Here is a 24,976-nt window from a genome sequence, read left to right as displayed (position 1 = left end):
AACTGCTCTGAAGACTGAAAGGTGACCGTGCTCAGCTACAGGACAGGTGTGTCCAGGGCCAATGAGCGCAGCTCTTTTGCTCCAGAAAGGGCCTCAAACGGAAGAATCAGGGGTCCAGGGTCTCCGCTCCCAAGGACTGAACGAAGCTGGACCCCGAACACGCGGGACCGCGCGCCAGCGGCCGCGGGGCTCGGAGCCCGGCGTTGGCTCTGCGCCCGCCCGCCCGCAGCGGCGCTAAAGCGCCGGGCTCGGAGCCGGAGCTCCGCCCAAGGGGGCGGGGCGAGGTCACGTGCGCGCGGCGCGGCCGCAGCGCAGGCGCGACTCTGCGCAGGCGCCCGGCCCACCCCTGGGCCCGAGGGGCGGGGAAGAGTTTGTCCCTCCGGCCCCCCCGCGTCGGGCTCCGGAGAAACCGGGCGGGAGGGCGCGCGAGCAGGACGCGTTACCCTCGGGGCTCCGCGAGGCATGTGACCTCCGCGAAGGTGGGCTCCGCCTCCGCGCAGGTGAGGAAACTGAGGCCGAGCCGGGTCCGCGGGGCGCGGATGGATCAGCTGCGGGGCTTGTTCTGCGCGCCCCGCGGGCGGGTCGGGAGCCGGGGAGAAGCTCCTTCCGAGCCCGCGGCGCGCGGCCGTACCTGCGGGGGCCCGAGGCGGCCCCCACCGCGCGCGGCGGACGATGCCCCCCTCGGCCCGCGGCGCCGGCCGCCCGCCCCGGCTCGCCGCGGGCAGTGGAAAAACCCCGCTTTTCGGGTCGGAGACCCGGGCCGGGACGGCGCCTGTGACTCGCCCGGAGCCGCGTGTACCCCGCCCCCAGGCTTTGCGAGGCCGGTGGCCCTGAGCTGCCCGAAGCGCTGAGACAAAGCTGAGACAGGGACTTCGCCGGGGCCCGCGGGGCGGCCCGGGGGCTGCCGAGGGCGGGCGGGCCGAGCAGCCTGCAGGTGCCCGGGCGCAGGGCGAGGGACCTGGCGTCCTGGCTCTGCACTTGCAGAGGGCCCTGTGTTTTAGGGGACCGCGATTTCCAGCTTTTTCAGAAGCTCGTAGGCACCTGTTTGCCTCCCTTCCCCAAAGGTTGCAAACTCCTGACACAATTGGAAAGAGCCCAAGTTTACATTTTAAAACACCGAGCTGAAGTGTAAGAATGAAAAGACAGACAAAAGCACCAATTCTCGAGGGTGTCGCAGCGGCGGGGAGGGGAAGGAGATGGAAAAGATGGTGAAGGCCCAGCCCGGTGAGGGATGGAGGGAGGCAGCCCCCCCGGCGAGTCCTGAGCCAACTGGGTCAAGCCCAGCAGACTCAGCCTCTTTTCCTTACCACGCCATGCGCCTTCCACAGCCCAATTAGCTAGACCTCAATTTAGTTTTTGTTTTTTTTATTTTAATGTGTTTTCCTCTGAGCTTGGCAGATGAATAAAAAGAGAATAATTACTCAGGATTTATTTTGAAAAGCATTGTCAGGGAGCCAGCTTGCACAGCCTGGGATGCTCCTGCTCTGGCCCAGCCTTGGAGACTGAGAATTGGGATTCAAAATGTGAACTTACCGGGTCATCAGAAACTCTTCATTTCATGTACAAACAACATTTTAGGGGCAGTTCTTGACTAATCTAGAAGTGAGTAAGAATTATACTTCACATTTTTGTCACTCTGTGTGAGGTAGTTTGCAAAGCACCACCTATACATTTAATCCTTTGATTCTTACAATGCTGTAGAAGGTAATTTAGGAATTATTCCTGTTTTACTGATGCAAAAAATAGTGCCTTGTCTGTGTTCTTACATCTCGTAGGAATTTGAATTAGATTTTATTGTTGGTCCAGCTCTTCCCATGTCGTGCTCCTTTGTAAGATGTCCCATGTAGTTGAGATCTTACGCATTTTTCCTGAGTGGGTACAGAAGACGTTTCTGGTGATTGCCTTATCAGCTTGTATCACTGAAATGGTGCTGGGAAAGTTTGGTGAGGACGAGTCTTAGGGTTTGTCACTTAGTGATCTGTCAGTATCCCAGAAGTAAAGCAACTCTCCTGCCAGGTTACTTCCCTCGTGACATGTTGAGCAGAGACTCCAAGCCGCCCTCTGCTGAGCTTGTGTGGCAAGAACTGTCTAGAGCACTGTGAGGGAACCAGCTTCACCTCTGAGCTCAGTGGCCCCTGGCACAGGGAGATTACCGCTGAACAGTGCCCTTTGCCTTCTCTGGTGCTGCTAGTGCAGAAGGCAGTGTTGGCGGGCTGCGGAAGGAGCAGCAGGGAGTGTGTGTTGTGGAGTGGGCATTTGGGCCTGAGACAAGCCAGAGTTCCCTCCAGACCTGGAACTTTCCCCCCCAGGAGGCCAGTCTGCAGTGACACAGCTGGGGTGACACAGCTGGAGAAATCATTCAAGGTTTGTGTTTTTCAGATATCCTATTGGCAGGGGAATGAGTGAACGGAGTCCTGCAAAGGGAAAGATAATGCCGCCTTAGAATTTGGAAGTGCTCTACCGCATCTCACATTGCTTCGCATATATTCTTCCTGACAACCTTTCAAAGTGCCCTTTTAATTTTTTATTTATTTATTTATTTTATTTTATTTTTAATATATCTTTATTGATTTCAGAGAGAGGAAGAGAGAGGGAGAGAGAGATAGAAACATCAATGATGAGAAAGTCATTGATCGGCTGCCTCCTGCACTCCCCTGACTGGGGATCGAGCCTGCAACCAGGGCATGTGCCCTGACCGGGAATTGAACCCTGATCGCCTGGATCCTAGGTCGATGCTTAACCGCTGAGCCACGCCCGGCCGGGCAGGCGAGGGGGTGTTTTTAATGAGACACTGAGGTTCAAAGGGACAAGGTGACCTCCCAGAGTCAAAGAGTGGGAATCCAGGGTTTTTGTTCTGAAGCGCAGGGTCTTGTGGTACCGCTCTTGCCTTCCCATCCACACCCATATAACTTGGTAGATGAGGTGCTCTGAGCCTAGTCAGGAGGCTATGCAAGCGAGTGGCAGAATGGCCAGGGTTTTTTTTGGGGGGGGAGGGGTGCTCTGTAGGTTCAGGATCACTAATCAGAGGAAAGGACCTCCCCTAGCCACCCCCTTCCTCTCCCACCTCGGGCAGTGCCTGAGTTTCCCAGTGGCAGATTATGTCCTCTTGTTCTGCTTTTAGCATCTGTTCTGAAATTTCTGAATCTGGCATCTGAAAGGCGAGCTGGGCCAGAGCTAGGCAACTCATTGCAAGTAGCTAGTTCTGTAATATTCGATGACAAGGGTGAGTGAGCAAATTCCCTAGTGTTCGTGGTGCCCTGGGTGCCCATGTCACTAGGCTGTTTAACTGGCATTCTCAAGCCTGTGTTATCATTCGGAATTCACAGGACCTTGTTACTATGGGTCAGAGAGATGCATTATGGCTTCTCAGCTGAGAATAGACAATGTGGCCCTTATTAAAACATTGGCTTTGGATTATAAGCTGCTTGCAAAGCACTGGGCTTGGGAAAAGCTGGTGCTCTCTCTAGCTACCAAATTCCCAAGCCCTATTCAGGAGCAGTTTTGAGTTCAGCCTTCTTTAGGCCAGTGAGTAGACTTTAGGACCTGCAGGCCCCCCTTCCTGAGCCCTGACCTCCCACACTGCTCTAGCGTCTGCAGGTGTGTCCATTGCGGGATAAGTAATCATGGACCAACCCACCCCCATGTGATCTTGGACTAGGTACCTCTTCTCTGTGCCTTAGTTTCCTTATTTACTCAGTGAGGGAAGGGCTGAACTAGATCTCCGAGAGGAGGGGAGGGGAACAGAGGAGAGCAGAGAAGGGAGATGAAGCATCCTCTCCAGGCTTGTTCACTGAGGGCCCGAGGCAAGGCAGCCCACGTGCACCCTTAGCTTCCTTTGTTTCCCTCAGCACCCCTTCCTCCTGCCCTGGCTCTGCCTCAGGCCAGCTCATTCTGAGGAGGAAGGATTCCCTGGGTGGGGCTGAATTGGGCAGGTGTACCCTCAGTGTTTAGGATGTGATGCTGTCTCTACTTGTTTCAGGCATGAATTAACCCACCCAGTGATGGTACTTTGTTTGATTAAGACTTTATCAGTTCCTGCCCAGAGATGGGTCCTTGAACAGGCAGGAGTTAGGCCTAGGAGTGAGAATGCACGCCCAGCAGGAGAACAGTAGCACGCCCAGCAGGAGAACAGTAGCGGCAGCTGGCCCATAGGTTTCTGGAGGTCAGAACCCTGGAGTGGCAGTCATGTGGTACTTTAGTGTCTTTGGATGTCAGAGCTGAGATAACCTTATAGTTTTCTAGTTCCTTCCTCTGTGTACAATTGAGAGACCCAGGCCCGGAATGCCTTCATAGCTTATGTTGGATTGCCCTGCCAGTGAGCAGTAGAGCTAGGGCCCAACCTAAGGTTACCTAAGGTCATGCCAGCACTGTCCACAATTACCTTCCGTACTGAGCAGAAATTGGGTGGCTACAAATTAGTTCCAACTCTGCCTCACTGTGGAGTTTAAAGGGTAAAATTCAGATCATTTTGGCCTTGGCCAGTGTGGCTCAATGGTTACAGCGTTGACTCACGCAACAAAGGGTTGTGGGTTTGATTCCCTGTCAAGGGCATGTACCTGGGTTGCAGGTTCCATCCCTGGCCCCAGTTGAGGCACATGTGGGAGGCAACCAATCGATGTTTCCCTCTCCTGTCAGTGTTTCTCTCTCTTTCTCACCCCACCCTCCCTCCCTACCACTCTAAAAATCAATGGAAAAAAATATCCTTGGGTGAAGATTAACAAACAAACAAAAAATCAGATCATTTCGTTAGACATTTAATGCCTGCTAATTACCAGGATTTGTGTTAAGTGCTGAAAATGCAGGAATGAGTAAGAAGTCGCCCCTGCCCTCATATTGCTCCACCATGTTGTGTAGACAGACATGTAAAGAACTCAAGTACACTAAGCCCATTTGCTGTGCAGTGTGCAAAGGTATGTGTGTTTGCATATGCACGCACGCTATATAATCAGAGGTGAGGTGCAGTCAGTTGCCGGGCTCTCTAGAAAAGCTTTGGAAAGAAAGTGTTACTTGTTCTGGGCCTTTACCTAGTTGGCATGAATGGGGAGGGTATTCAGGGTAAAGGAAGCAGCTGTGCAGAGCCTAACAAAACATGTTCTAATCCTCGCACATTGAGTGGTCTGGCGAGGGTGCTGAAGTGGCAGGGATGAGGCTAAATGGTGGGCTGAAGCCAAGCTGTTAAGGGCTCCATCGACTGCTGAGGAGTTCAGTGTGAGAGTCCAAAAGCAAGGCAAAGAGGTGATCAGGTCGGTGTGTTACTCTTGCTCTGGCTACAGCGTGGAGAACATGCTGGAGAGGACCTGACTGGAGCTAAGCCATGCTCAGTTGTGCGGTTACTGAAATGGGCCAGGTACAGAGCAGTAGGGGCCTGGGCATGGACAGAAGCCATGAGGTTAAGAAGAGCATGCGTAGCAAACACATTTTCCTGACTGAATGGATGTGGGCAAGGAGGGAGAAAGAAAAGTGAAGTGTGATTGTCCCTTTCTGGCTTGAGCAGTTGGCTAGGTGCTTGTGTCATTCATTCACTGAGCTAGGGAACTCTGGAAGAGAAACTGACTTTAGTGGAGGTCGCTTATGGACATAGTGCAACAGAGATAACCTACAGAACACCCAAGTGGAAACTGAGTCAGGAACAGCAATAGACCTGAAGTCAATACCAAGGTTGTGGGTGAAGTGCTGGAGGTTGGTGAGGCTGCCCAGGAAGGGAGGGCAAGTTGAGAGAAGCCACTTAAGTGGCAGAAAAAGAAGGGAAGGCAAAGGAGCTAGAGAAGAGACAGCAGGTGAGGGGTCTCAGTGGTGCCAGCTGACTTTCCGGGGGTGGGGAAAATGGGGCGAGGGTTCAGGCTACACGAGCAGCCAGGGAGAAAGGGAAACCCCCCTTTGACTTCAGTTAGTGTGACACATGGGCTGTATTAAGGGCTTCGCTTCATTAGACTATACCGGATAGCAGAGAGGGAGTCTGTTGGCACTTGATAAATGTTATAATCTGCATGACTGCAGATGACTCAAACTTTGTTCAGCTCTCTGAAGGGCTAGGGGGCCTTGGCAGCTTTCTGGAAATCGACTATTGGCAGCTGAAGGAGCTGCAGGGTTTCTGGGTGGCCAGCTCCTGCCCCATGGAATGAGTGAGCTTAGGGCCATAGGCAGGTCTCTGGAGCTCCGCCTCCAGCCCTCCCCAGCCACCCAATTTGTGCCTGCTCACTGAGTAAGCCTCTGTCAGCAGAAGCAGGAGTTTGGACGCTCTGAATGGTGAGTGCCTGGTGCCCAGGTTTGAACTGCCCAAGGTTGGGGATAAGGGACCCTGTGTTGGGAGGGAAGATACCTTGTGAAGCTCTGGCCAGCAGGGAAGAAACACTCTGTAAATTGGAAGGGGGAAGAGAGGGTAGAGTTATGATGAAGAACCAAGAATGTGCAGACTTCAAACTGAGCTGTTTTTGATAGTCACAGGATGTCAAGGGGGTACTTTAGGAACCTTAGCATTCACCTTGACCAACTCCCTCATTTTGGAGTTGAGGAAAATTAGCCTGGGGTTGGGGGTTGAGAGGGCTGCAGGGTGGAATCAACCCAGCTTGGCCTAGGGAGTCTAGCTGGGCCTCCTCCCCCCAGCACCATGCTCTCCCAGACCAGAGCTGCCACTCTGAGCTGCCACAGCTGTCGTTGGTTTGTGGTCTTATCGCGCGTCACCTTCTTGTGTGGGAGGACAGATCAAATAAATCCCACAGTGGAGAACTGAATACTGTAGCTGTGTCAGGTGGGGGCTGGCTCTTCTGTAAACAACCTTGCTATTATCTTTCAGAGAAACTGACCCTTTCCTTAAGGGAAAGGGCTGGGAAGGGAGGAAAGAGAAGGGACATCTGTCATATGGTAAATTTCCTTTAGAGTAAACATCATTTGACTGTATTCGGTGACTGAAAAAGTAAGTTGATCTTTTTAAATTCTCTTTAAGACAAAGGGGATGGTACCCCTTGCCTCCAGAAACCCACAAATGATGGTGTGGGGAGACAAAGTGTGACAGTAGAAAGACTACCAGCTTCGAGGTCCTGGTGACGTGGGTCTAGGGTGCAGCCCTGCTGCCTGCTGGCTTTGTGACACTGGAGAAGGTACTGAACGTCTCTGAACCTCAGAGCTGTCAGCCATAGGACAGAATCATTTCTGCATCATGAGACTGTTGAGGGAATGAAATTAGGCTGTGTGTGTCCAGTGACACTAAGTAAGTGCTGGTTTCCTGGCCTCCCTAGCTTTCTAGTTAGTAGCCTTAGAGACCCAGGTGAAAATGCATTGTTCCCATTTAGCTCTTAAGGCTCCCTCTACCCACCCCCTTTTTTATAGGTGATTTGGGTTCAGAGTCAGCTCTCCTAGTGCAGCAAATTGCAGTGGTACATAGTCTAAGATAGGCCAGGATAGAAACTGCCTTGTAGTTCACGGGGCCTTGGCTGAGGGGCTGGACCTACATACTTTCCAGGTGTTTCCAAAGTCAATTTTCACTGCTTTTCACCAGCAGAAGGGCCAGCTGCCAGAGGCCCCTGGGTGCATATGTTCATGGAGAGGTCCGACTCTCACCTCTGGTGCTAACAAGGCTCTCGCATATTAGTGCTGCAAGGCTTCAGGATGAGGTCCCTGCTCCCTGCTCACACTTTCTGGATCACAGCCAGAGGAGGTGGGAAACATTTCTCCTGATGGTTTTGGAGCCTGCATCTTGTACTTCACCTCTTGAACTTGAGGTAGAGAGTTAGGGGCCTTTGGGATGTGGAAATTTGTACTCTCAGAGTGCCTTCAGCATGGACATGGACATCCACCCCCAGCCAGCCTGCTGCTCCCCAGGTTTATTCATCCCCTGCCTGACCTAGTTCTTCCATCCTGCCCCCAGGGTCCTATGTGTGCGCCAAAGACACCTCCTTCTGCCTACTTCTGTGACTTCGCAGAGCAGACATAACCAGCTCTTAGCCCTGCACTGCCATAGCCCCATGTTCCTACCTTTTCCAAGCTGCCTTAGCTTTCCTCCTGAACTTCTGTTATCTGTGTACTAGGCCTGTATCTCCTTGAGGACTGTGTTTCATTTAGTTTTATGTCCCCTAAATTGCCATCTATTACATGTGTGCTGAATAAATATTTGGAAATAAATGGTGAGTCTAGCTGATTCTGATTTCCTTGCACTCTTGAGCAAACAGGCTACATGGTTGCTGATGGAGCCTGTTTGCCTCTGAAAATAGTTGTGGGGTGCTGGAAGGATGTGGAGCTGACTGTAGGGGTCGCCGGACTTCCTGGAGTGCACTGATGTGTTCCAGGAGTTAAGCAAGTCCTTTTGTAGGGTGGGTGTAAGCTGGCCTTTGAGTATTGGTGCAGAAATGTTATCAGGCCTGTGATCAGAGACCATGACATGTGTTCCTGAATCATACACATATGTCAGAATTCCGAGGACGTGTCGGAAGTGCGTAAACATGCAGCAGTTGTTCCAGACCCTGAGGAGTCTCTTGTTTACAGCAGGCAGGTGAGAGCTGTGGTTTTCCTCCTAATTGTTTTGTGAACAGTAATCCAGTAATGTGTAACTTTGCTACCTAAAAGAACTGGAAGCCAAAGCCATGGAAGGTTCTTTCCTGCTTGGCCCAAGAACTTTGGTCTTCCATGAGTCATCATCTTCATCATTCAGTTCTATTGAATTTATTTCAGCACACATTTATGGAGAGCTTGCTGTATACCAGTCAGGTACTGTGCTAGGCACAGGAGGTCAGAGGTCAACGCGGAACAGGTAGATCCAACCTTGTGTCGAGCACGTGAGATGGATCGTGAGTGCAATGTGGACACGGTATCGAGGTGGGGTGAGTTAGCACCTCTTGGGCTGGGGTCGGGGTAGGCAGAGCATCCAGAAGGACTTGAAGAGGTGTCTAGGCCTTGAAGAATAGAATGAATGGGATAGGACATTCCAGGCAGAGGTGTGGAGATGTGCTCCCACCTTTTACTGTCACTGTAACCATCGCTGCCCTCCCACAGTGAGCTGGGGGAACAGAAGTCTGGGCCTTGAGGAGGGCCCAGCTCTCCAAGGCCAGCCTACCCTCATGGCCAACCAAACACAAAACCCTGAATTCTTTGCTCCAAGACAATGATCCTCAGACTTTATGTGCATGTGAATTGCTTGCCAATCTGACCGAAATGGCGCGTACGATTCCTTTGTTCTGAGGTGAGGCTTGAGATGCAGCATCCCACACCATGCCGATGCTGCCAGTCCACAAGACCAGTTTTTGAATAGCGAGGTTATAAGAAACTTCTCTCCCCGCTGAGTCCCTCACATCAGAGATGCCGTAGCAGCATTCCCTCCCACACCACACACACTGGCCTCCCCTTTTTTCCACCTTTCCCCTAATATACAAGGATACCAAATCCTTCTCCCTCAAATGCTATTTTCATTTGGTCGTTCTCACCCCACCTAGAAGTTCCTTGTTACTTCTTAAATCTGAATTTCCCAGGCCGACCTTAGCACTAGTCTGGCCTACCCTTTTCCCAAAGTCATCACTACCAAGTTACTCCCAGCCCCACCTCCAGGCACTGGTGGATCCCTCACAACTCCCTCTCTTGGCAGTGAAAAGGGGATATCTGAGCATTTGCTGAATCCTTTGGAGAAATCCTCTCCCCAGCCATATCCTGCAGGGGAGAGGTAAGTCTTCTGTTAGGAGGGCCATACACACACACCAGGTCTGTACCTGGTGATCTCAGCACAAAGAATTAAGCTGGTATTTAAGGAGGAAAGCTCCAGTGTAAGATCCTTAGGATGGCCAGAGGGCCAGGTGGAAAGATAGACTTTGTAAATGATTGTCATTTGAAGGAAGACTGGATGGGGTACCTGCTGCTGTTACAGGGGTGGGCTGCGTCCAGGAGCCCCCACCCATAAGCATGAGGCTTCCTAACTATAGGAAGTCGTAGTGAGGCACTGGTGCGCCAGCTCAGAACGAGGCTGGACTTGGTTCTCCAGGACGCTCCTGGAGCTCTGTCTGTTGCCCAGCCTCTCTGAAGCAGACACCCAGAACCGTGCTCTTCCTGTGCCTGCTCTCCATCCCTGCTCCCATGCACTTGACAGTCCTCTGTGTAGCTCTCTTCATAGGGGGCAAGTGTCAGATGAGATAGTGGCCACCTCTGTTCAGCTGAGTAATTTAATAGGTGGTGGATGTTCAGAAGATAATCTGCTTTCTTGTCGACTGGTTTTATGCATTGCTTCTTTTTTGTTTTTGTTTTGCTTTCACCATGAACCTGTTTTATTTGTATAATGAGTGAAAAATAAAGCTATTCTCAGTTGGGAGAAAGGCACTGAGATTGCCTGCCTACCACGAGGGAGGCCCTGCTGGGGACTGGAGGCTGGATGAATAGGACCCGGTCTCTATTTCTGAGGGATTCACGGAGAGGAAGAAGGAGAGGGTAATGGGATGCTGTGATTGGTGGGGACGCAGGGGACACTGTGATTGGTGGGATGAGGTAAGTACCCTCTGATCACAGAAGAGAAAGCTGCCCCTCCCTGGGGAGATGATAGCTGAGACTCCTGGACTGTGAAGGAGCCGCAGGCATTGACCAGGAGGGAAGAGAGGGCACAGCTCGGATGAGCACCACAGAGCAGGGAGGCTGCCACCTTGGGCATGGGAGAGGAAACAGCAAGAGGAGGATCTGAGGGGGCTGTCATTTCTCTGTCATCGCTCCTGAATCACTGGTGAGCTCCTTGGGGCAGGAACCTCCGTGTGTTTGTTGCATCCAGCTCTTGTAATGGCAGGTGCTCAGCAGCCCTGGTCCAGTCCCATCTCTGCTGCTGTGGCTCCCCCTCCCCTTGCCTCTGGCCACCTGGTGGCTGCCCAGCTGGAGCCTTGCACTTTGGGAGATCAGATTCCAGCTATCTTGTGAGAGCAGTAACATCGTCTTCCTTCCTCTCAATCTCCAGAAATGTCTTTCCTGCAGGATCCAAGTTTCTTCACCATGGGGATGTGGTCGATTGGTGCAGGGGCCCTGGGGGCTGCTGCCCTGGCATTGCTCCTGGCCAACACAGACATATTTCTGTCCAAGCCCCAGCGAGCAACCCTGGAGTATCTGGAGGAAACAGAGTTGAAAACACTGGAGAAGGGTAAGCAGTGACCCCTCTGGTCTCAGTACTTTTCCAAGGCACTGAGATGCAGGCTTACGTATTTTTTTCTTTGTAAAATACTCTCTCTTTTTTTTAATTGAAAAGGTAATATAACAACGTTAGGAAAAATTTAATAACACTTTTTGAATTACTGATAATTTCATTACCTTAATAATAATTGTTTCTATTTTTGCATATTTTTTGCATATGTACACATTACTGTATATAGGTTATCCCCAAAAATGTATGCACACACTTTGAATAATTATAAAGGCAGTGTTTTTAAAATACATTTCATTTTCAAAATTGAGCTATCAGTTGTTAAAGTGTGCATACATGTTTTTGGGACACCCTGTATTTGTTATCTTAGTGTACAGTTTAGCTTTTTCTTACCAAAATCATTTTTCACTTTGTATTGCTGTTGCAATACTATGCTGTTGCATTATCTAAATATAATGATAATTGCTCCATACTCTTTAGTAATGTTGTACCACCATTTCCTAAACCAGCCCTAACACAGTGTGTGCTGAGGAATCTGGGCTTCCAGATCTTCACAAAACAGGAGCTCCTGAGCCAAATAAGTTTGAGAAATACTGTATCCAATTCCATGTTCCTAGTGTTCAGCACAGGGATTTGCTCACTGGAAGGTGCCTGGATTGTTACTGGTACAGGCATAGCTGCCTCACCTGTGGTGCGGCTGTGGCACACGGGGGAACACAGGGTTGCGCTTTTAGAATGGACCAGCTTGGGGAGCCCCCTGGAGCCCCTGGTGGACAGCTGAGGGCAGCTCCATTGCCTGACTGTGCCCTCAGCATTGGCTGTCAGTCATGCCAATAGTGTGGGCAGAGGAGGAGTGAGAGTTTGGGGAAAGTCGGGGCTCACTGACTGGGCAGTCTTCAGGTTGGCCCCTCAAAGGGAGGCCATTGTTGTCTGTTCAGTAGGTGAGGAATCTTGTCAAGGGAAGGCAGGAACTGTGACTGGGGTTTATGATGTAGGTCACCTTTCTTTCTAAAGGATTAAGAAACCCTGAAGAGACCTGTTGTGCTTTGTTCAACTCAGGGATTCCCAGTCTCACCCACCACCCCCAACCCCCGTTTTTGTGATTTGTTTTTTTTATATATATAACATCCCACAGAGACATGGATTCCTCTGAGAAATGTTGAAATAATAAGGGACCATACTTATTGACCCCTCACTAACTATATGATTAGACACTTTGGTGAGCACTTACATAGCCATCTGTTAATACTGCCTGCAGCCCAGACATCTGCATTTACAGACGAGGACACTGAGGTTCAGGCAGAGACACAGCATGGCCAAGGTCACACAGCTAGAGGCAGACTCACTCTGACCTGGGGGCCAGGCTTGAGCCTACAGTGCTCTGCTACCCCAAGGCGTGTCTTCGTTAGGCATCTTCTACCCTCCCCTCTGGATAATATTGTAGTTAACATGTAGGGTAAAATTTTTAAAATAATTTTTGTTGACTTAATCCCTTTGAATGCTTTTTTTAGAGTTGGGGTTTTCTTAGCTGCCACTTTTCCAGAAATGTTTTAGTTTGGGATGTTCAAGTTTTTAAATAGATTTTTTTAAGGAGAAGGGGCCTTTGGAGTATACAGTAGGATCCTTACTATATAAATTTTCCTCTGAGGATGACTGTTCCCTGTTTCCTGTTTGCTTTTCCCATATGTGAAATGCATGCCCAGGCCCTCTGCTAGACTTGGTACCGTTTATAACCTGCTGAGTGGGTGGGGCAGATGGGGCGGGGATGGGTAGATATGATGCTGAATTCCCTTCACCCCCCAGAACCAAGGACTTTCAAAGCAAAAGAGCTCTGGGAAAAGAATGGAGCTGTGATTATGGCTGTGCGGAGGCCAGGCTGTTTTCTCTGTCGAGAGGTAAGTACATTTGGAGTTCTGTTCAGAGAAAAGGACCCTAGTAGGTGGGGCCAGTGCACTTCCAGCTGGGACCAAGGACTTGCAGCCCCTCTTTAGCCGTTGATCAACTCTGGTTCATCTGTTGTTATTTGCTCTAGGTATTTCTTAGGACTTACTCTCTGTTTCTGTTCATTTAACAACTCACCATATCCTGGGGTTAGCAACACACTTGACTTTCCTTTATTACTCCCAGACTCTTGCACTGTCTGTGTCCTGACCCATCTTCCTATTGAATCAAGGATGGGACCAGGTCCAATTCTGTGTTCCTGATGCTCATTAAAAGGGGTGTCTGGGTTGTTACTGGTACAGGCGTGGCCCGCCCTCAAGCCCTCACCTGTGGTACAGCTGAGGCACAAAGGGGAGCGCAGGGGCTATACTTTTAGAATGGACCTGCCTGTCTCCCTGTTCTTGGGGAGCCCCCTAGAGTGCCTGATGGACAGCTGAGCACCACATATTTTTTCATGTGGCAGCTCCACTGCCTGACTGTGCTCTCAGCATTGGATCTGGAGCTCAGGGGATTTCAGTCATGGCAATAGTGTGGGTAGAGTTGGCCTGAGAATTTGGTGAAAATTGGGACTCACTGACTGGGTAGTGACCCTCAAAGGTTGGACCCTCAAAGGGAGGCCATTGTTGTCTGTTCAGTAAGTGAGGAAGCTTGTCACTGTACAGGTAGGTAAACCAAGGGCCATACTGGTTTGGTCACACTAGTCAGTCAGTGGAGGAAGACCCAGGTTCCAAGATCACTGCCCTGCCTTGGGGAGAACTGGGAATGACAGTACTCCTGCTCTTGAGACAACTTTGCTTCTCAAGTGGCCTTGGCCCCATCCAAGTTGTCGCCCTCCTTCCTCTGGCCGTGCTCCCTGCCCCTGCGGCATTTCCTTTCAGCCTTGCAGATCTCTCCCCGTTTGTGTGGTCGGGCTGGCAAAGAAGCTGCTTGCAGGACATGGCAGCCTGCTGCACCTTGCTCTCAAGGCACGTTCATGCCTGGAATTTCATTCATTCCCCACCATATCCCTGGAAATACAGCTGCTTCTTATCCTCATTTTATAGAGGAGGAAACAGGTATAGAGGTTGGATGGATATTAATTTCCTATGGCTGCTGTCACAAACGATCACAGGCTCAGTGGCTTTAAACAATACAAGTTTATTTTCTTACAGTTCTAGAGGTCAGCATTCTGAAATGGGTCTCATTGAGCTAAAAGGAAGGTTTCAGCAGGTTTTTGTTTCTTTTGGAGGGTGTGGGAGATAAACAGCTCCTTGCCTCTTCCAGCCTCTGGAGGCTGCCTGCAGCCCTGGGCTCGTGGCCCCTTCCTGTACTTTAAAAGCCAGCAGTGGCTGGGCGAGTCTTTCTTGCAGGGCATGACTGTGACAGCCTTTTCTGCTTTCCTTTTTCGCATTTAAGGATCCTGTGATTCCACGTGGGAACCACCTGGATAATACAGGATAGTGTCCTTTAAGATCAGCTGGTGGGCAACCTAAATTCAACCTGCTGCCTTAATTCCCCCCCTTGTAACAACACGTACTCACAGGTCCCTGGGATCAGGCTGTGGATCTTCTCCGAGGGTGTTATTCTGCTTCCCATACTTTAACTCAGAGCTTTTGATTCCGAATCTGTGATGCCTCCAAATACCAACATGGAGGCCTGTTGTGACTTGATTTCTCAAGGCCAGTTAACCCAAAAGGCTCCAGCCTGTTTCCTGTGCTCTGGTCTCTGCCCTGGCAGAGCATTTTGTGGAAACTTCTGTTTCTGAAAGGATGGTCGCTTGGCAGTCTGAGTTATTTTGAGTCGCCTGGGGAGGAGGTATGTGACTGTCCACTTCATGGCTTTGTACAGTGACACACCCAGAGTAAAGAGCCCAGGAAAAGTGAGTAGTAAAGCCTTTCATTCTACACACAGGCCTGTAGTCCTCTCTGCTCTGGGACAAAGCTTGCCACTCACTGAAGCTCTTGATAAAAGCATTGTAATGAATTCTGCTTCATTAGCTATCCTTTGGTTGTTGCTCCAGGAAAGAAATGAAAAATTAAATGTAGTTGCCACTGTACAGCAGTGTGTTTATATTGGAGGCGAGTGAGCTGCATTTGAAAGGATTTCCTGCTGTTTCTTTAATTCTGATGCCAAATGTGAAAAAGGAATTTGTTTTTAGCTTTGAGCCTGACCGTGACACAGGCAGTTTCATTAGTCACCTGGCGTGTGGTTCTAGAGTCCAGGATGTCTGTGCTTTCAGCGCAGCTGCATTCCCCTCAGTATCCGCCGTCACAGCTTCCCACTTCACCTCTAGTTCATGGTATATCCAGCCGTGTGCGAGGCACTGAGAATACAAGAAGTGGAAGACATAGTTGCTAACTATGAGACACACTTGGGAACTTAAGAGACAAAGCTCAGCCTAGTGGGAACACACAGACTCAGTACAGAAGAAGTCACGCAGCAGGAAAGATGGAGTATGCAGAGAATCAGGGCTTTACCCTAGCCTGAACCAGTCAGGGAGAACTTCTTAGAACAGGAATCCCTTCCTGGAGGGTAGGATTTGAGCTGGAGAAAGAAGGAAGGTTGTTGCAGTGAGGGGAAGCCAACTGAGCAAAGGTGTGGAGGCAGCTCTCCCTGTGCCTCCTTTTTTGTCCAATAGGCCCTTGTGCTATTTTGGTCCAATGCAGGGGAGGGGCTCGAAGATGAGTTAGGAGAGAAGTGTCGTAGCTAGGTGTAAAGGACCATATTTGGGTACAATCTCTTAGTTAGTAGGTGCTCCCTGGGCAGTGGTTAGGACACCCATAACAGGAGCCTAACCCCTGCTCCCACCATGGAGAAGACAAGAAGCCTAACACCCTGTACTGAGGCCTGGTGCCCAGCTGGGACAGTGTCATGCTGGGCTACACAGGCCTTAATTGTTTCTGGCATTTAGTTGCCTTGTTCTTCTGCATGCGGTGCCAGCCATGCTCTGGGCTGTAGGGAAGTGGGTGCTGGTTGGCTGCAGAGCTGCAGGAGTTTGTGCCCCTGTCCTTCGCTGTTTTCTGCAGGAGGCTGCAGACCTGTCCTCCCTGAAGCCCAAGTTGGATGAGCTGGGTGTCCCCCTCTACGCAGTGGTGAAGGAGCAGATCAGGACTGAAGTGAAGGACTTCCAGCCTTACTTCAAAGGGGAAATCTTCCTGGATGAAAAGGTACCTGCTGTGAGCCTGTGGCACAGACTGGAGGGGGACTGTGCTCAGGTGTGGAGAGTTTGGTACCCTAGGGTGTGTCTGGCCTGGAGCTGGAGGCTGGGCTGGGCTCCCTTTCAGCTGCCCTGAACTTGCTGGGGCCCTCCCAGCCCTCTGAAATGAGCTGATTAGACACTGAAAAGCTGTCCTCCCACGAATTAATTGAGCCCTTCCTAACTGTCACTTGGGAAGGGGAGTCTAGAAGTGGCTGAAACTCGGTTGGTTTTCCCCACCACACAGGTGGGGGCCCAGCGCAAGCCCCTGTCCCTTAATTCATTAGTCATATTTCCTTCCCCCCTACTCTGTCCCCTGCAGAATGTAGGACTGTAGTCACCTGTCAGGCACGAGAACCCTATACGTCTCTAGCAGTAGGTCAGAATCGGAGCTGAAAGCGGTCTAGGTCAGTCTGCCTGGAGGTCAGAATCCGTTTCCTCGGCAGTTGCGAGTGCTCCTGGCGGGGGGCTGTGTGTGTGTTGGGGGGAGGACAGGAACCAGCAGGCTTTGGGTCTTGGTCTGAAAGCCAGCATCCTGCTGGGAACCTTTCCTCCCGGGGAAGGCAGGCTACAGGCTACTCAGTGGGCTGTGTCCTTGCTGCTACAGAAGAAGTTCTACGGCCCCCAAAGGCGCAAGATGATGTTCATGGGATTTGTACGGCTCGGGGTCTGGAGCAACTTCTTCCGAGCTCGGAGCGGAGGCTTCTCGGGAAACCTGGAAGGCGAAGGCTTCATCCTCGGGGGAGTTTTTGTGGTGGGATCAGGAAAGCAGGTAAACTCCTAGCGTTCGCTTGTGGGTCTGTGGGTGCCAGTGTCTGTGAATGTGAGACTCCAATAGGGCGCGACTTTCCCCACTCAGTCTCCCAACCTTCCTTCCAGAAAGCCAGGGAACGGGAGGAAGGGAAAGGGAGAGAATTGTTATTTATCACACATCTCACTCTTCACAGTAGCATCCCAAGACAGCCGCAGTTTGCAGGAGAGGGGAGTGGCTGCACCGTGGAGCATGACTTCTTGGTGGCACTGCGGGTGCCTGAGCCATGCGTGCTGATGTCCAGTTCTGTTTTCTGTGCTTGAACAAAAGCATAGGTCTTTCCTGTCGCCAATGGACTTTGCAGTGTTCCCAGGTTATCAAGGATGGACGGTAGAGAAAAGTGAAGGGGAAAGAAGGACTTAAACCAGGCCTAAGTAGGGGAAATAGCAAGGAGGTGTGGGAGAGATCATGCTTTTCATGGGGGAGGGGGTGCTGGTGTCAGAGTCGCCCCTGGAGGGGTAATAGACTTCTCACCACATAGGCTACCTCGGGCCCTGGCTATGACAATCCAAAGCAACTTGGGGCCCCTAGGGGAAGGTGTGGGGAGATGAGGTCCCTGTGGGCCCTGCAGGCAGGCAGGTGACTGCTCCAAGTCACACAGCCCCGAGCCTTGATGACTCCCCTGCACCAGAGGGCAGTGCCAGCAGAGGCCAGAGGACACAGAGCAGGGAGGGGGTAAAGTGGCAGGAGGACCTGGAGACGGGGCGCTTGACTTCCAGTCTGGTCCTGACAGCCTTCGCCTAAGGATGACATTAACACTCGGCCTAATCTGTAAAAAGACAGGCTGTCTGCGTTGGTGGATCTTGCTGCTAAAACTGATGACTACATAGTACTTTTCCTAATTAGGGGGAATAAAAGCTAATGGGAATAGAAATCCTTCCATTTTAAGCTTTATTTCTAATCTCTTTCTTTAAAGCTTGGTAACTGCTATTGCTGGCCTGTGTTAGAACCTAGCATGAGATGGTATCTGATTTACCATAAACCTATTTGCTAACTTTCTGCTAAACATCAAACTGTGGTTGTGATAGTGATGGCCAGGGGGGCCTGCCTTCTCCCGGTGCTCATATCCACGGTCTCAGGTCTTCACAGCCCGACTGGGATGTTAGGTGTGTTGATTACCATCTACATGTAAGGAAAGGGCCCAGAGATCTGAATCACAGGCGACAAACCGGGCTCATAAGTGGTGCAGTGGAGATGAAACTCAGGAACTCAATCTGTCCTCCAGAAGCCTGCCCTTCCCTCAGCCTAGCCTCTCTTTAGGAGTGGTTCCCAAAGACCCATCCAGATGCCCTTGCACTTGGGCAGCCACTTTCTCAGAGGATAGCTCAGCATCTTCCCACTCTGACCCTCTGCCTTCCTTCCCCTCCCTCTCTGCCTTCCCTCAGCCTCCAGGGCAGGGCTTGGCTCACCTGCCAGCCTTCTCTTGCCTGGCAGTGACTCATCAGGTGCTCACGGGCTCCCCATTCCTGGCTGGAGTGCCCTTGGGGTTGCTAGGCGTGGTGTTTGCTTTGTTGGTGCTCCCTGGAGCTCCTGCCTTCTTCCTTCCTGCTGGAAGGCAGGCTGGGCTGGCCGAGCCTCGGGACTACTGGCCTCCATGTTCCTTCAGAGCAGAGTTTTGCAAGTCTCTCTGTGTCAGGTGCCGCTCAGTGGGATTTCCTTTGTAATAATCTTTCAAGCATAATTATTTTAAAGAAGAATGTGTTTCCTACATAAAAAATTGAAAACGAAACAGAAGGTAGGGAGAGCCATTCTATACACTCAGCTACCACGGACAGCCTGGCAGAGCAGAGCTGAGCTGAGAGGCTCTTTGTTTTCTTGTTTTCAGAAAATGGTAACTTACTAAACTAGATGTTCTTTTTCATTTAACAATATATTATGAACATTTCCCCATGTCATTTATACTCCTCCTCGGTATTTTTAATGTCTGCATGCTGCTTTATTGGGCAAGTAAATAGTTTCCTGGTTAGCTCCCCTGTAGCCGCCACAGTGCGCTAGACTTTGTTTTCTTTAAAGGCTTTATAAACAATGGTGAAATGAACATGTTTACAGCTATTTTTTTAATTTAAGATAAATTCCCAGATGCCCTGGGTCAAGGAACTCTTTAACAAGGACCCCTTGATTCTGATCCTCAAGCACACTATTTTATCTTTCTTACCACTTCCGTGTACTTTGGGGTATCCTGTGTCTTAGTGCATTTTCCATCACAGTATCAGAAGTGAGGGGCCCCAGTATCTTAGGAAAACTTAAGTGAAGAGGGGGTCTCTTTTCAGGACAGTCATTCAACACCTGCCAGGGGCTGGCCTCTGGGCCCCACACCTTCCTGCTCATTCAGTCCTCTTTGCCTGGAACGTTCTTTCAGCTCACTTCTGCCTATAGACATCTGGTTACCTCTCTTGCTTTTCACCTGGGAAGCCTTCTCCAATCGCCTGATGATATGTGATCACTCCCGACTTCCCGCTCCCAGAGCGCTGCTTGTGCAGTCCAGATACTGTGACGTGGCCGTCCCCTGATCTGCCTCCCCCAAAACACTGACCTCCTCGGGAACAGCCTGGCTAAACTCTGGCCTCGTTCCCTGCTGCCTGAGCACAGGGCTTTACAGGTAGCTGCTGCTCAGTGTCTGGCTCGTGAATGAATGACTCAGGATGATGACTGATGTTCCCTCTCCTTTCCTTCTAGGGCATTCTTCTTGAGCACCGAGAAAAAGAATTTGGAGATAAAGTAAACCTAGTTTCTGTTCTGGAAGCTGCTAAGAAGATTAAACCACAGACTTCAGCCTCAGAGAAAAACTGATTGTGTGACTGCCCAGCTCAGGGACAACTAGGGGCTCATTGTGTTCACAGATGCTAAGTTTCCATGCGTGTCTCTAAAGGGTTAGAACCTACTTAGGCCATCTTCTCAGTATAGATCATTAATTTTGTTAACATTGTACTCTGTTTAGGCTCAATAAGACACAATAGCCCCCAAATAAGACTTAATAAAAATCTAAGAAACGAGTGAGGGGTATTTCAGCTAAAACTTGGAAAACATGAGACTTAAAGTTGACCAGGGCACCTCATTACAAATGTATATGGTGTTTGATGTGCTGTTATTTGAAATGAGTGTTTTATTTTCATGTCTTTAAAAATCTAAGAAAAGTTGATGGTTGACTAGAAGATTAAGGATATAAGGCTTTTGGCTTGTGTGTTTTCTATTAATGATTTGTTATATAATGTTAAAGTAATACTCAGATAAAGAAATTGATGTGCTCTGGATGGCTTGATAAAGGTAGATTATAAAATGAAATCTGTTTTTTGTATTCCATTCTAACCTCAGAGGTTTGTTTTTCTAGAAGAAATGATCATCTCTGGCTTTAATAAAATTATGCAGCAGAAATTGCCTATAATACAAGTATTTCTGATAAAGCTAAGAAAAAAATATTTACCATAATGATGGCTGAATTTAAATAATCTGTGCCAAAGACAGTGAATGTGAAAAGTCAGTATTTTCCATATGTGTGGGGTGAGGTTGCTGGTTCAGGACTGAGATGGTGACTGGTCTGACTTCAGGTGGTAGCAGCTGTGTGGTGTATGCACGGGCCTGGAAGGGCTGGGCTTCTGCAGACTCGAGGGAACACTCTTCAGTATTTGAACTGGGTCAGTACAGTGACTCATCCCCCCAGTAGCTGTGATCCCTGGGACTCCAGCTACTGATAAGACAACTCAGGTGAGAATTCTCTGGTGCCTGAACGACACTTGATTCTGAAATGGCTCTCTCGCAGCTAAAGAGGAGTAGACCCTGTGAGGACACTGCAGCAATGGATGCATAAAGAGAGACCTTATGATTTCCTTCACCAGCTGTGTCACTCCTGGGTCCTCATGACTAGTATGGCATTATGGAAAGAGCATCACAGTGAGATGGGCTTAAGTGCTAATTTAACTGTGACTTTGAGCAAAGCTCTGGCCCTCAGCCCTCTCACTGGTAAAATGAGCATCATAATTCCTGTCTACCATTCAGGGCTGTTTATTAGAAGTCATTGAGGGAATGATATATATTATAAAACAGTGCTTCTCAAACTTTATATGCAGAGCACCTAAGGATCTTGTTAAAGTGGATACTGTTAAAGAAAAAGCCAGACACTAGTTCAAGGCAGTAAAGACAGATTTTATTAAGTAACAGGTGCAGCAGAGGAGAGGCCTCAGTATGAAACAGCTCCTAGCTGGGCTCCGTAGAGGTGACTGGAATCTTAGGGGAGAATGGAATAGTGAGGGGGAACATGTGGGGGCCTGAACGGAGTCAGGGAGGTGGAAAATCCCAAAAAGCGGGCTGGAGGTTGGTCCGTGTGAATGGGCCATCTGTGTCTAACTGGGCATCACATAGGCATCCACCCTCCCAGAGACTGGGAGATGGAGCCCTGTCTGTCCTGATAGTTGCACTTTAAAGGGCTGGCTCCCAGGTCCTTGAGAAAGACACTCCTGGGTTTCAGGAGATACAAACTTAGACATCTCAGAGAGACAAAGAAATGATTTACAATTGCAAGTTTTTGAATGCTCTAAGAAAAGGGAGGTCAGAGACCTACAGTCAGATGTTTGGCTGGAACAAACTAAATTCTTTTGCCAGCCTTGAGCTTTCCCAGGCCAGGGACTTGGACTCAGGAGGGCTGGGTTGTCCCAGGGGAACAGCCTTGAGCTGCTTGTGCAAGTCTAGTGTAGGAGGCGGACAAAACCATTGTGCTGAGCATTTCACAGTCCTCAAGACTGGAGCTTCTGCATTTCTGACAAGCTCCAGGGGATGCTGACACTACTGAGAAAAGGAATCTCAATGACCCTGTAAATCAAAGACAATATCTGTGGACTTTGGGCGGCTTGAAGCTTCAGCAAGTCCCTGAACAGCATTAGCAGGTTCCCTTTTCGTTATCTGATAAACAAATGAGAACCCATCTTAATGCAAACTACCAGCAGAAAGCAACAAAGAGCCCTTGCTGAGAGGCTGAAGGTGCTCAGTTTGGATACACAGTGGAACCACCTGGGGATGGATGTTTTAAAAAATCCTGATGCCCCTGCCACACCCACAGGCCCATTAAATCAGAATCTCTGGGATGAGACCTGGCAACAATATTTCTTAAAGCTCTGGGTGAATCCAACATGCATCCGAGGCTGAGGAGCATCCTGAAGGAGCTCAGTGTCAAGTTGGGGACCCCGGAGCTCACAGCGCAACTTACCCCAAACCAGGCTGCTTCCAATAACCTCTGACGCGTTTCGGAAAATAGCCTTAGGCGGCAAGGGTCGGGTGGTGTGGACATGGATGTGGGAGGACCCGGTCTGGAACCGAACCTTCAAAATAGAGACTATTTTGATATGTGGAGAGGGTGAGGTCACTTCAGGCAGGATCAGGGCCCTGAGCCAAGGCATGGCGAGAGGGAAAGCACGCAGTAGGGACGGGAGGGGAGGACAGGGAGGAGACGTCTGTTTTGTTTACCCGCTGGATGGATGTCCTCCCCAGTACACCGAGTTCTCAGAAACTGCCTTTTCACATCCATGACTATTTTAAAATTAAAACGAAACAGGACAAAACACCGTTTTACCGAGGGAACAAAGCAGGGCCTGTGGCTCCTTTCTTTGCCTTCTGCCAGCGCCAGGCATACCTTTGGGGCGGGGCTGGGAAGGGAAGGTGCGCTGTGCGGAGAGGCTGCGGGGCTGGTAGATGAACGCAGAGGGTCTCGGCCTGCGCCCCCTTCCCGCCCTCCCCGGTTACTGATGTCTCGGTGGGTCAGGTCGGCAGGCACGTATTTGTGAGTTTATGTTTGGGAGGGAAGGGGAAGGAAAAGTTTTCTTTAACCCCTCAAATCCTTTCTTGTTTTGGTTGGTTTGTTAAACAATTACGTAAAGGGTGCTCGTGGGCGGGATCCCTGATGCTGAGGGCGATCCTTTCAAGGGCATGCCCCTTCCCAGGGACCTCTGGTCCCCTTTCTGTTTCATATAATGATGGTCCCGGCCAACCCAGCAGACTAAGAGTAGGATCAGTTTCTTCCTATCATTCAGAACACGCACAGGGAGTGGTGCAGACAGGTTGGCCAGGGAGGGCCTCCTTCATAAAGTGCCATTTGGGCAGAGACTTGGAAGAAGTGAGGAGGCTGCTCTTACGAATTTTGGAGGAATGACATTCTAAGCAGAGGGAACAACAAGTGTAAAGGCCCAGAGGTGGGGACGGGGCTGTTACATTCCAGGAACATTATGAAGGAAGCGTGGCTAGAGCAACGTGAGCCAGGAGCAGAGGCAGGAAGATCGGAAGGTGGTGGGACGGTAGGGACGCTCGCCACGTGGTTCTGGCGGGGCGTGTAAGAACTTCTGAATTTTACTGAGACAGATGGGAACCCATTGGAGAGTGTGGAGAAGAGGAGCGACATGACCTGATTTATTTATTCTGACTGCTCCGAGACAACAGATTATAGAGATCAAAGTCCACCAGGGACACCACTTAGAATGCGATCGCGATAATCCAAGCAAGAGAGAATGGCAGGCAGACCAGGGGGTAGCGGAGGGGGAGAGTCAGGTGCTGGGCGTATCTGCAGGCAGAGCTAAGGGCTTCCTGAACGAGCAGATGCGGGATGTCAGAGAAAGAGGGGTCAAGGATGACTGCAAGACTCTCGGCCTGAGCAGCTAACTGCACGTGCATTTTGCAGTAAAGGGGGGCAGAAAATGATGGGGAAAGGGAAGGCGTTAATGTGCTACGACAGTCACAGTGAATATCCCAGAGGTGTAAGTATCAATTCGGGGTGCATCAAGGCAATGCCGGGGGAAAGAGCGAGCTTAGGAATGGCACGCTCAGTGGGACGCGATCTGCATACGTTTTTAAGGCATGCACAACAGTACTGGTTAGAGCTCCACACACACTGGTAAAGTGTAAAAACACGTACGGAATGATAAACAATGTACAGCCAGGGCTGAGCACCACCTGGTTGCTTCACACTTTTAAAAAGCCTATTTCCCAGGCCAGATCCTAGTCCAGTTAAACCAGAATCTCTGGAGTTAATCCAAGTGCCGGTATTTTTTTTAAAGCTCCCTAGGGCGGTCCAGTATGGAGGCAGGGTGAAGAACCATTGCCTTAAATTGGGAAACAACGTGAAGTCTTAGAGAGGCAGAAGGAATTTCCCCTTTTTATATTTAAACCTTGGACAGACTATGTGTTTTGGAGTTAGGCAAGAGACACTCATGCTCTGATTTTCAAGTTTCAGCCAGAAACATGAAGAAACTCTCCCAAGAGACAGTTGAGCCCAGACTGTGAGCTTTTAATATCCAAGGAGCTCCTTGGAGAAATGGCTGATTGCAGGCTTGGGGCAGAAAATGTACAAGATGAGGCTGGAATATATTGTCAAGATAGATATCAAGTGAGCTCTTAAAGACCACTGAAGGCTGATAGAAAGAAAGGACCCAGGACCTACCTGGAAGAGGTCCTCTCTTGCTAAAGATGAGACAATTTGAACACCTATAATTGCATTGGATTAAAACACACCAGATATGTTCAAATCCATGAGTTCAAAATGATCCTTAAAAAAAAAAAAAAAATATTTGGATGATGCTAAAAACATCAATTCATTTTAAAACCTGGAAAATAAAGAAAAAGAAATAAGCATTTATCTGCCTTTGCTACTTCAAAGTAACCAAAGAGTTGATGAGAGAAATTTCTCGTTCCAGGAGTCCTCAGAGCCTGTCTGGCCATAGTTAGAATGAGAGAGGCCAAGGGAGTGGCCCGTGGGAGGGGCCAAGTCCCTGGAAAGGCCTCTCCAGGTCCGTCCATCAGGCGGTGAGGGCCCTGCGGAGCGTTTCTCCTGGCAGGTGATGCCTCTAACTCTGAACTATGCTCTCTTCATCCAGCAAGATGCGCTGGTCCCACTCCCTACTCCAAATGCTCCTCCAGCACAGGCTGAGTCACTGAAATCTCGATCTTACCCCTTTACCGTATGGAGGGAAAACAGAGTTCT

At 50.0% G+C, this 24,976-nt stretch overlaps 1 protein-coding gene across 5 annotated transcripts; it reads left to right on the top strand.

The window, feature by feature from the left end:
• The first annotated feature begins 293 nt into the window (after positions 1–293).
• Positions 294–20,301, top strand: PRXL2A (peroxiredoxin like 2A). Of its 5 annotated transcripts, none has more exons than XM_081157796.1 (6): positions 294–500; positions 10,913–11,092; positions 12,896–12,987; positions 16,039–16,179; positions 16,816–16,980; positions 19,696–20,301. In XM_081157796.1, the coding sequence occupies exons 2-6, from the start codon at positions 10,915–10,917 to the stop codon at positions 19,807–19,809; spliced, it is 690 nt and encodes a 229-aa protein (XP_081013922.1). In that variant the 5' UTR covers positions 294–500; positions 10,913–10,914; the 3' UTR covers positions 19,810–20,301. The 5 variants fall into 5 exon arrangements, with proteins under 5 accessions (XP_081013922.1, XP_081013924.1, XP_081013923.1 ...); XM_081157798.1 differs by having other exon boundaries at positions 298–500; positions 10,930–11,092; XM_081157797.1 differs by lacking the exon at positions 294–500 and adding an exon at positions 2,080–2,364.
• The last annotated feature ends 4,675 nt before the right edge of the window (positions 20,302–24,976 follow it).

The sequence above is a fragment of the Miniopterus schreibersii genome, assembly GCF_964146895.1.
Source record: "Miniopterus schreibersii genome assembly, chromosome: 14".
In the NCBI taxonomy this organism is placed as follows: domain Eukaryota; kingdom Metazoa; phylum Chordata; class Mammalia; order Chiroptera; family Miniopteridae; genus Miniopterus; species Miniopterus schreibersii.
Note: the sequence above shows the minus strand (reverse complement) of the source record. Positions and strands in the feature narration are given on the sequence as shown.

Bases quoted from the DNA above. Each gene is read 5' to 3' on its own strand.
- PRXL2A (XM_081157796.1), top strand. From the start codon at position 10,915: ATGTCTTTCCTGCAGGATCCAAGTTTCTTCACCATGGGGATGTGGTCG. The intron at 11,093-12,895 runs GTAAGCAGTGAC...TTCACCCCCCAG, and splicing joins GTTGAAAACACTGGAGAAGG to AACCAAGGACTTTCAAAGCA. The intron at 16,180-16,815 runs GTACCTGCTGTG...TTGCTGCTACAG, and splicing joins AAATCTTCCTGGATGAAAAG to AAGAAGTTCTACGGCCCCCA.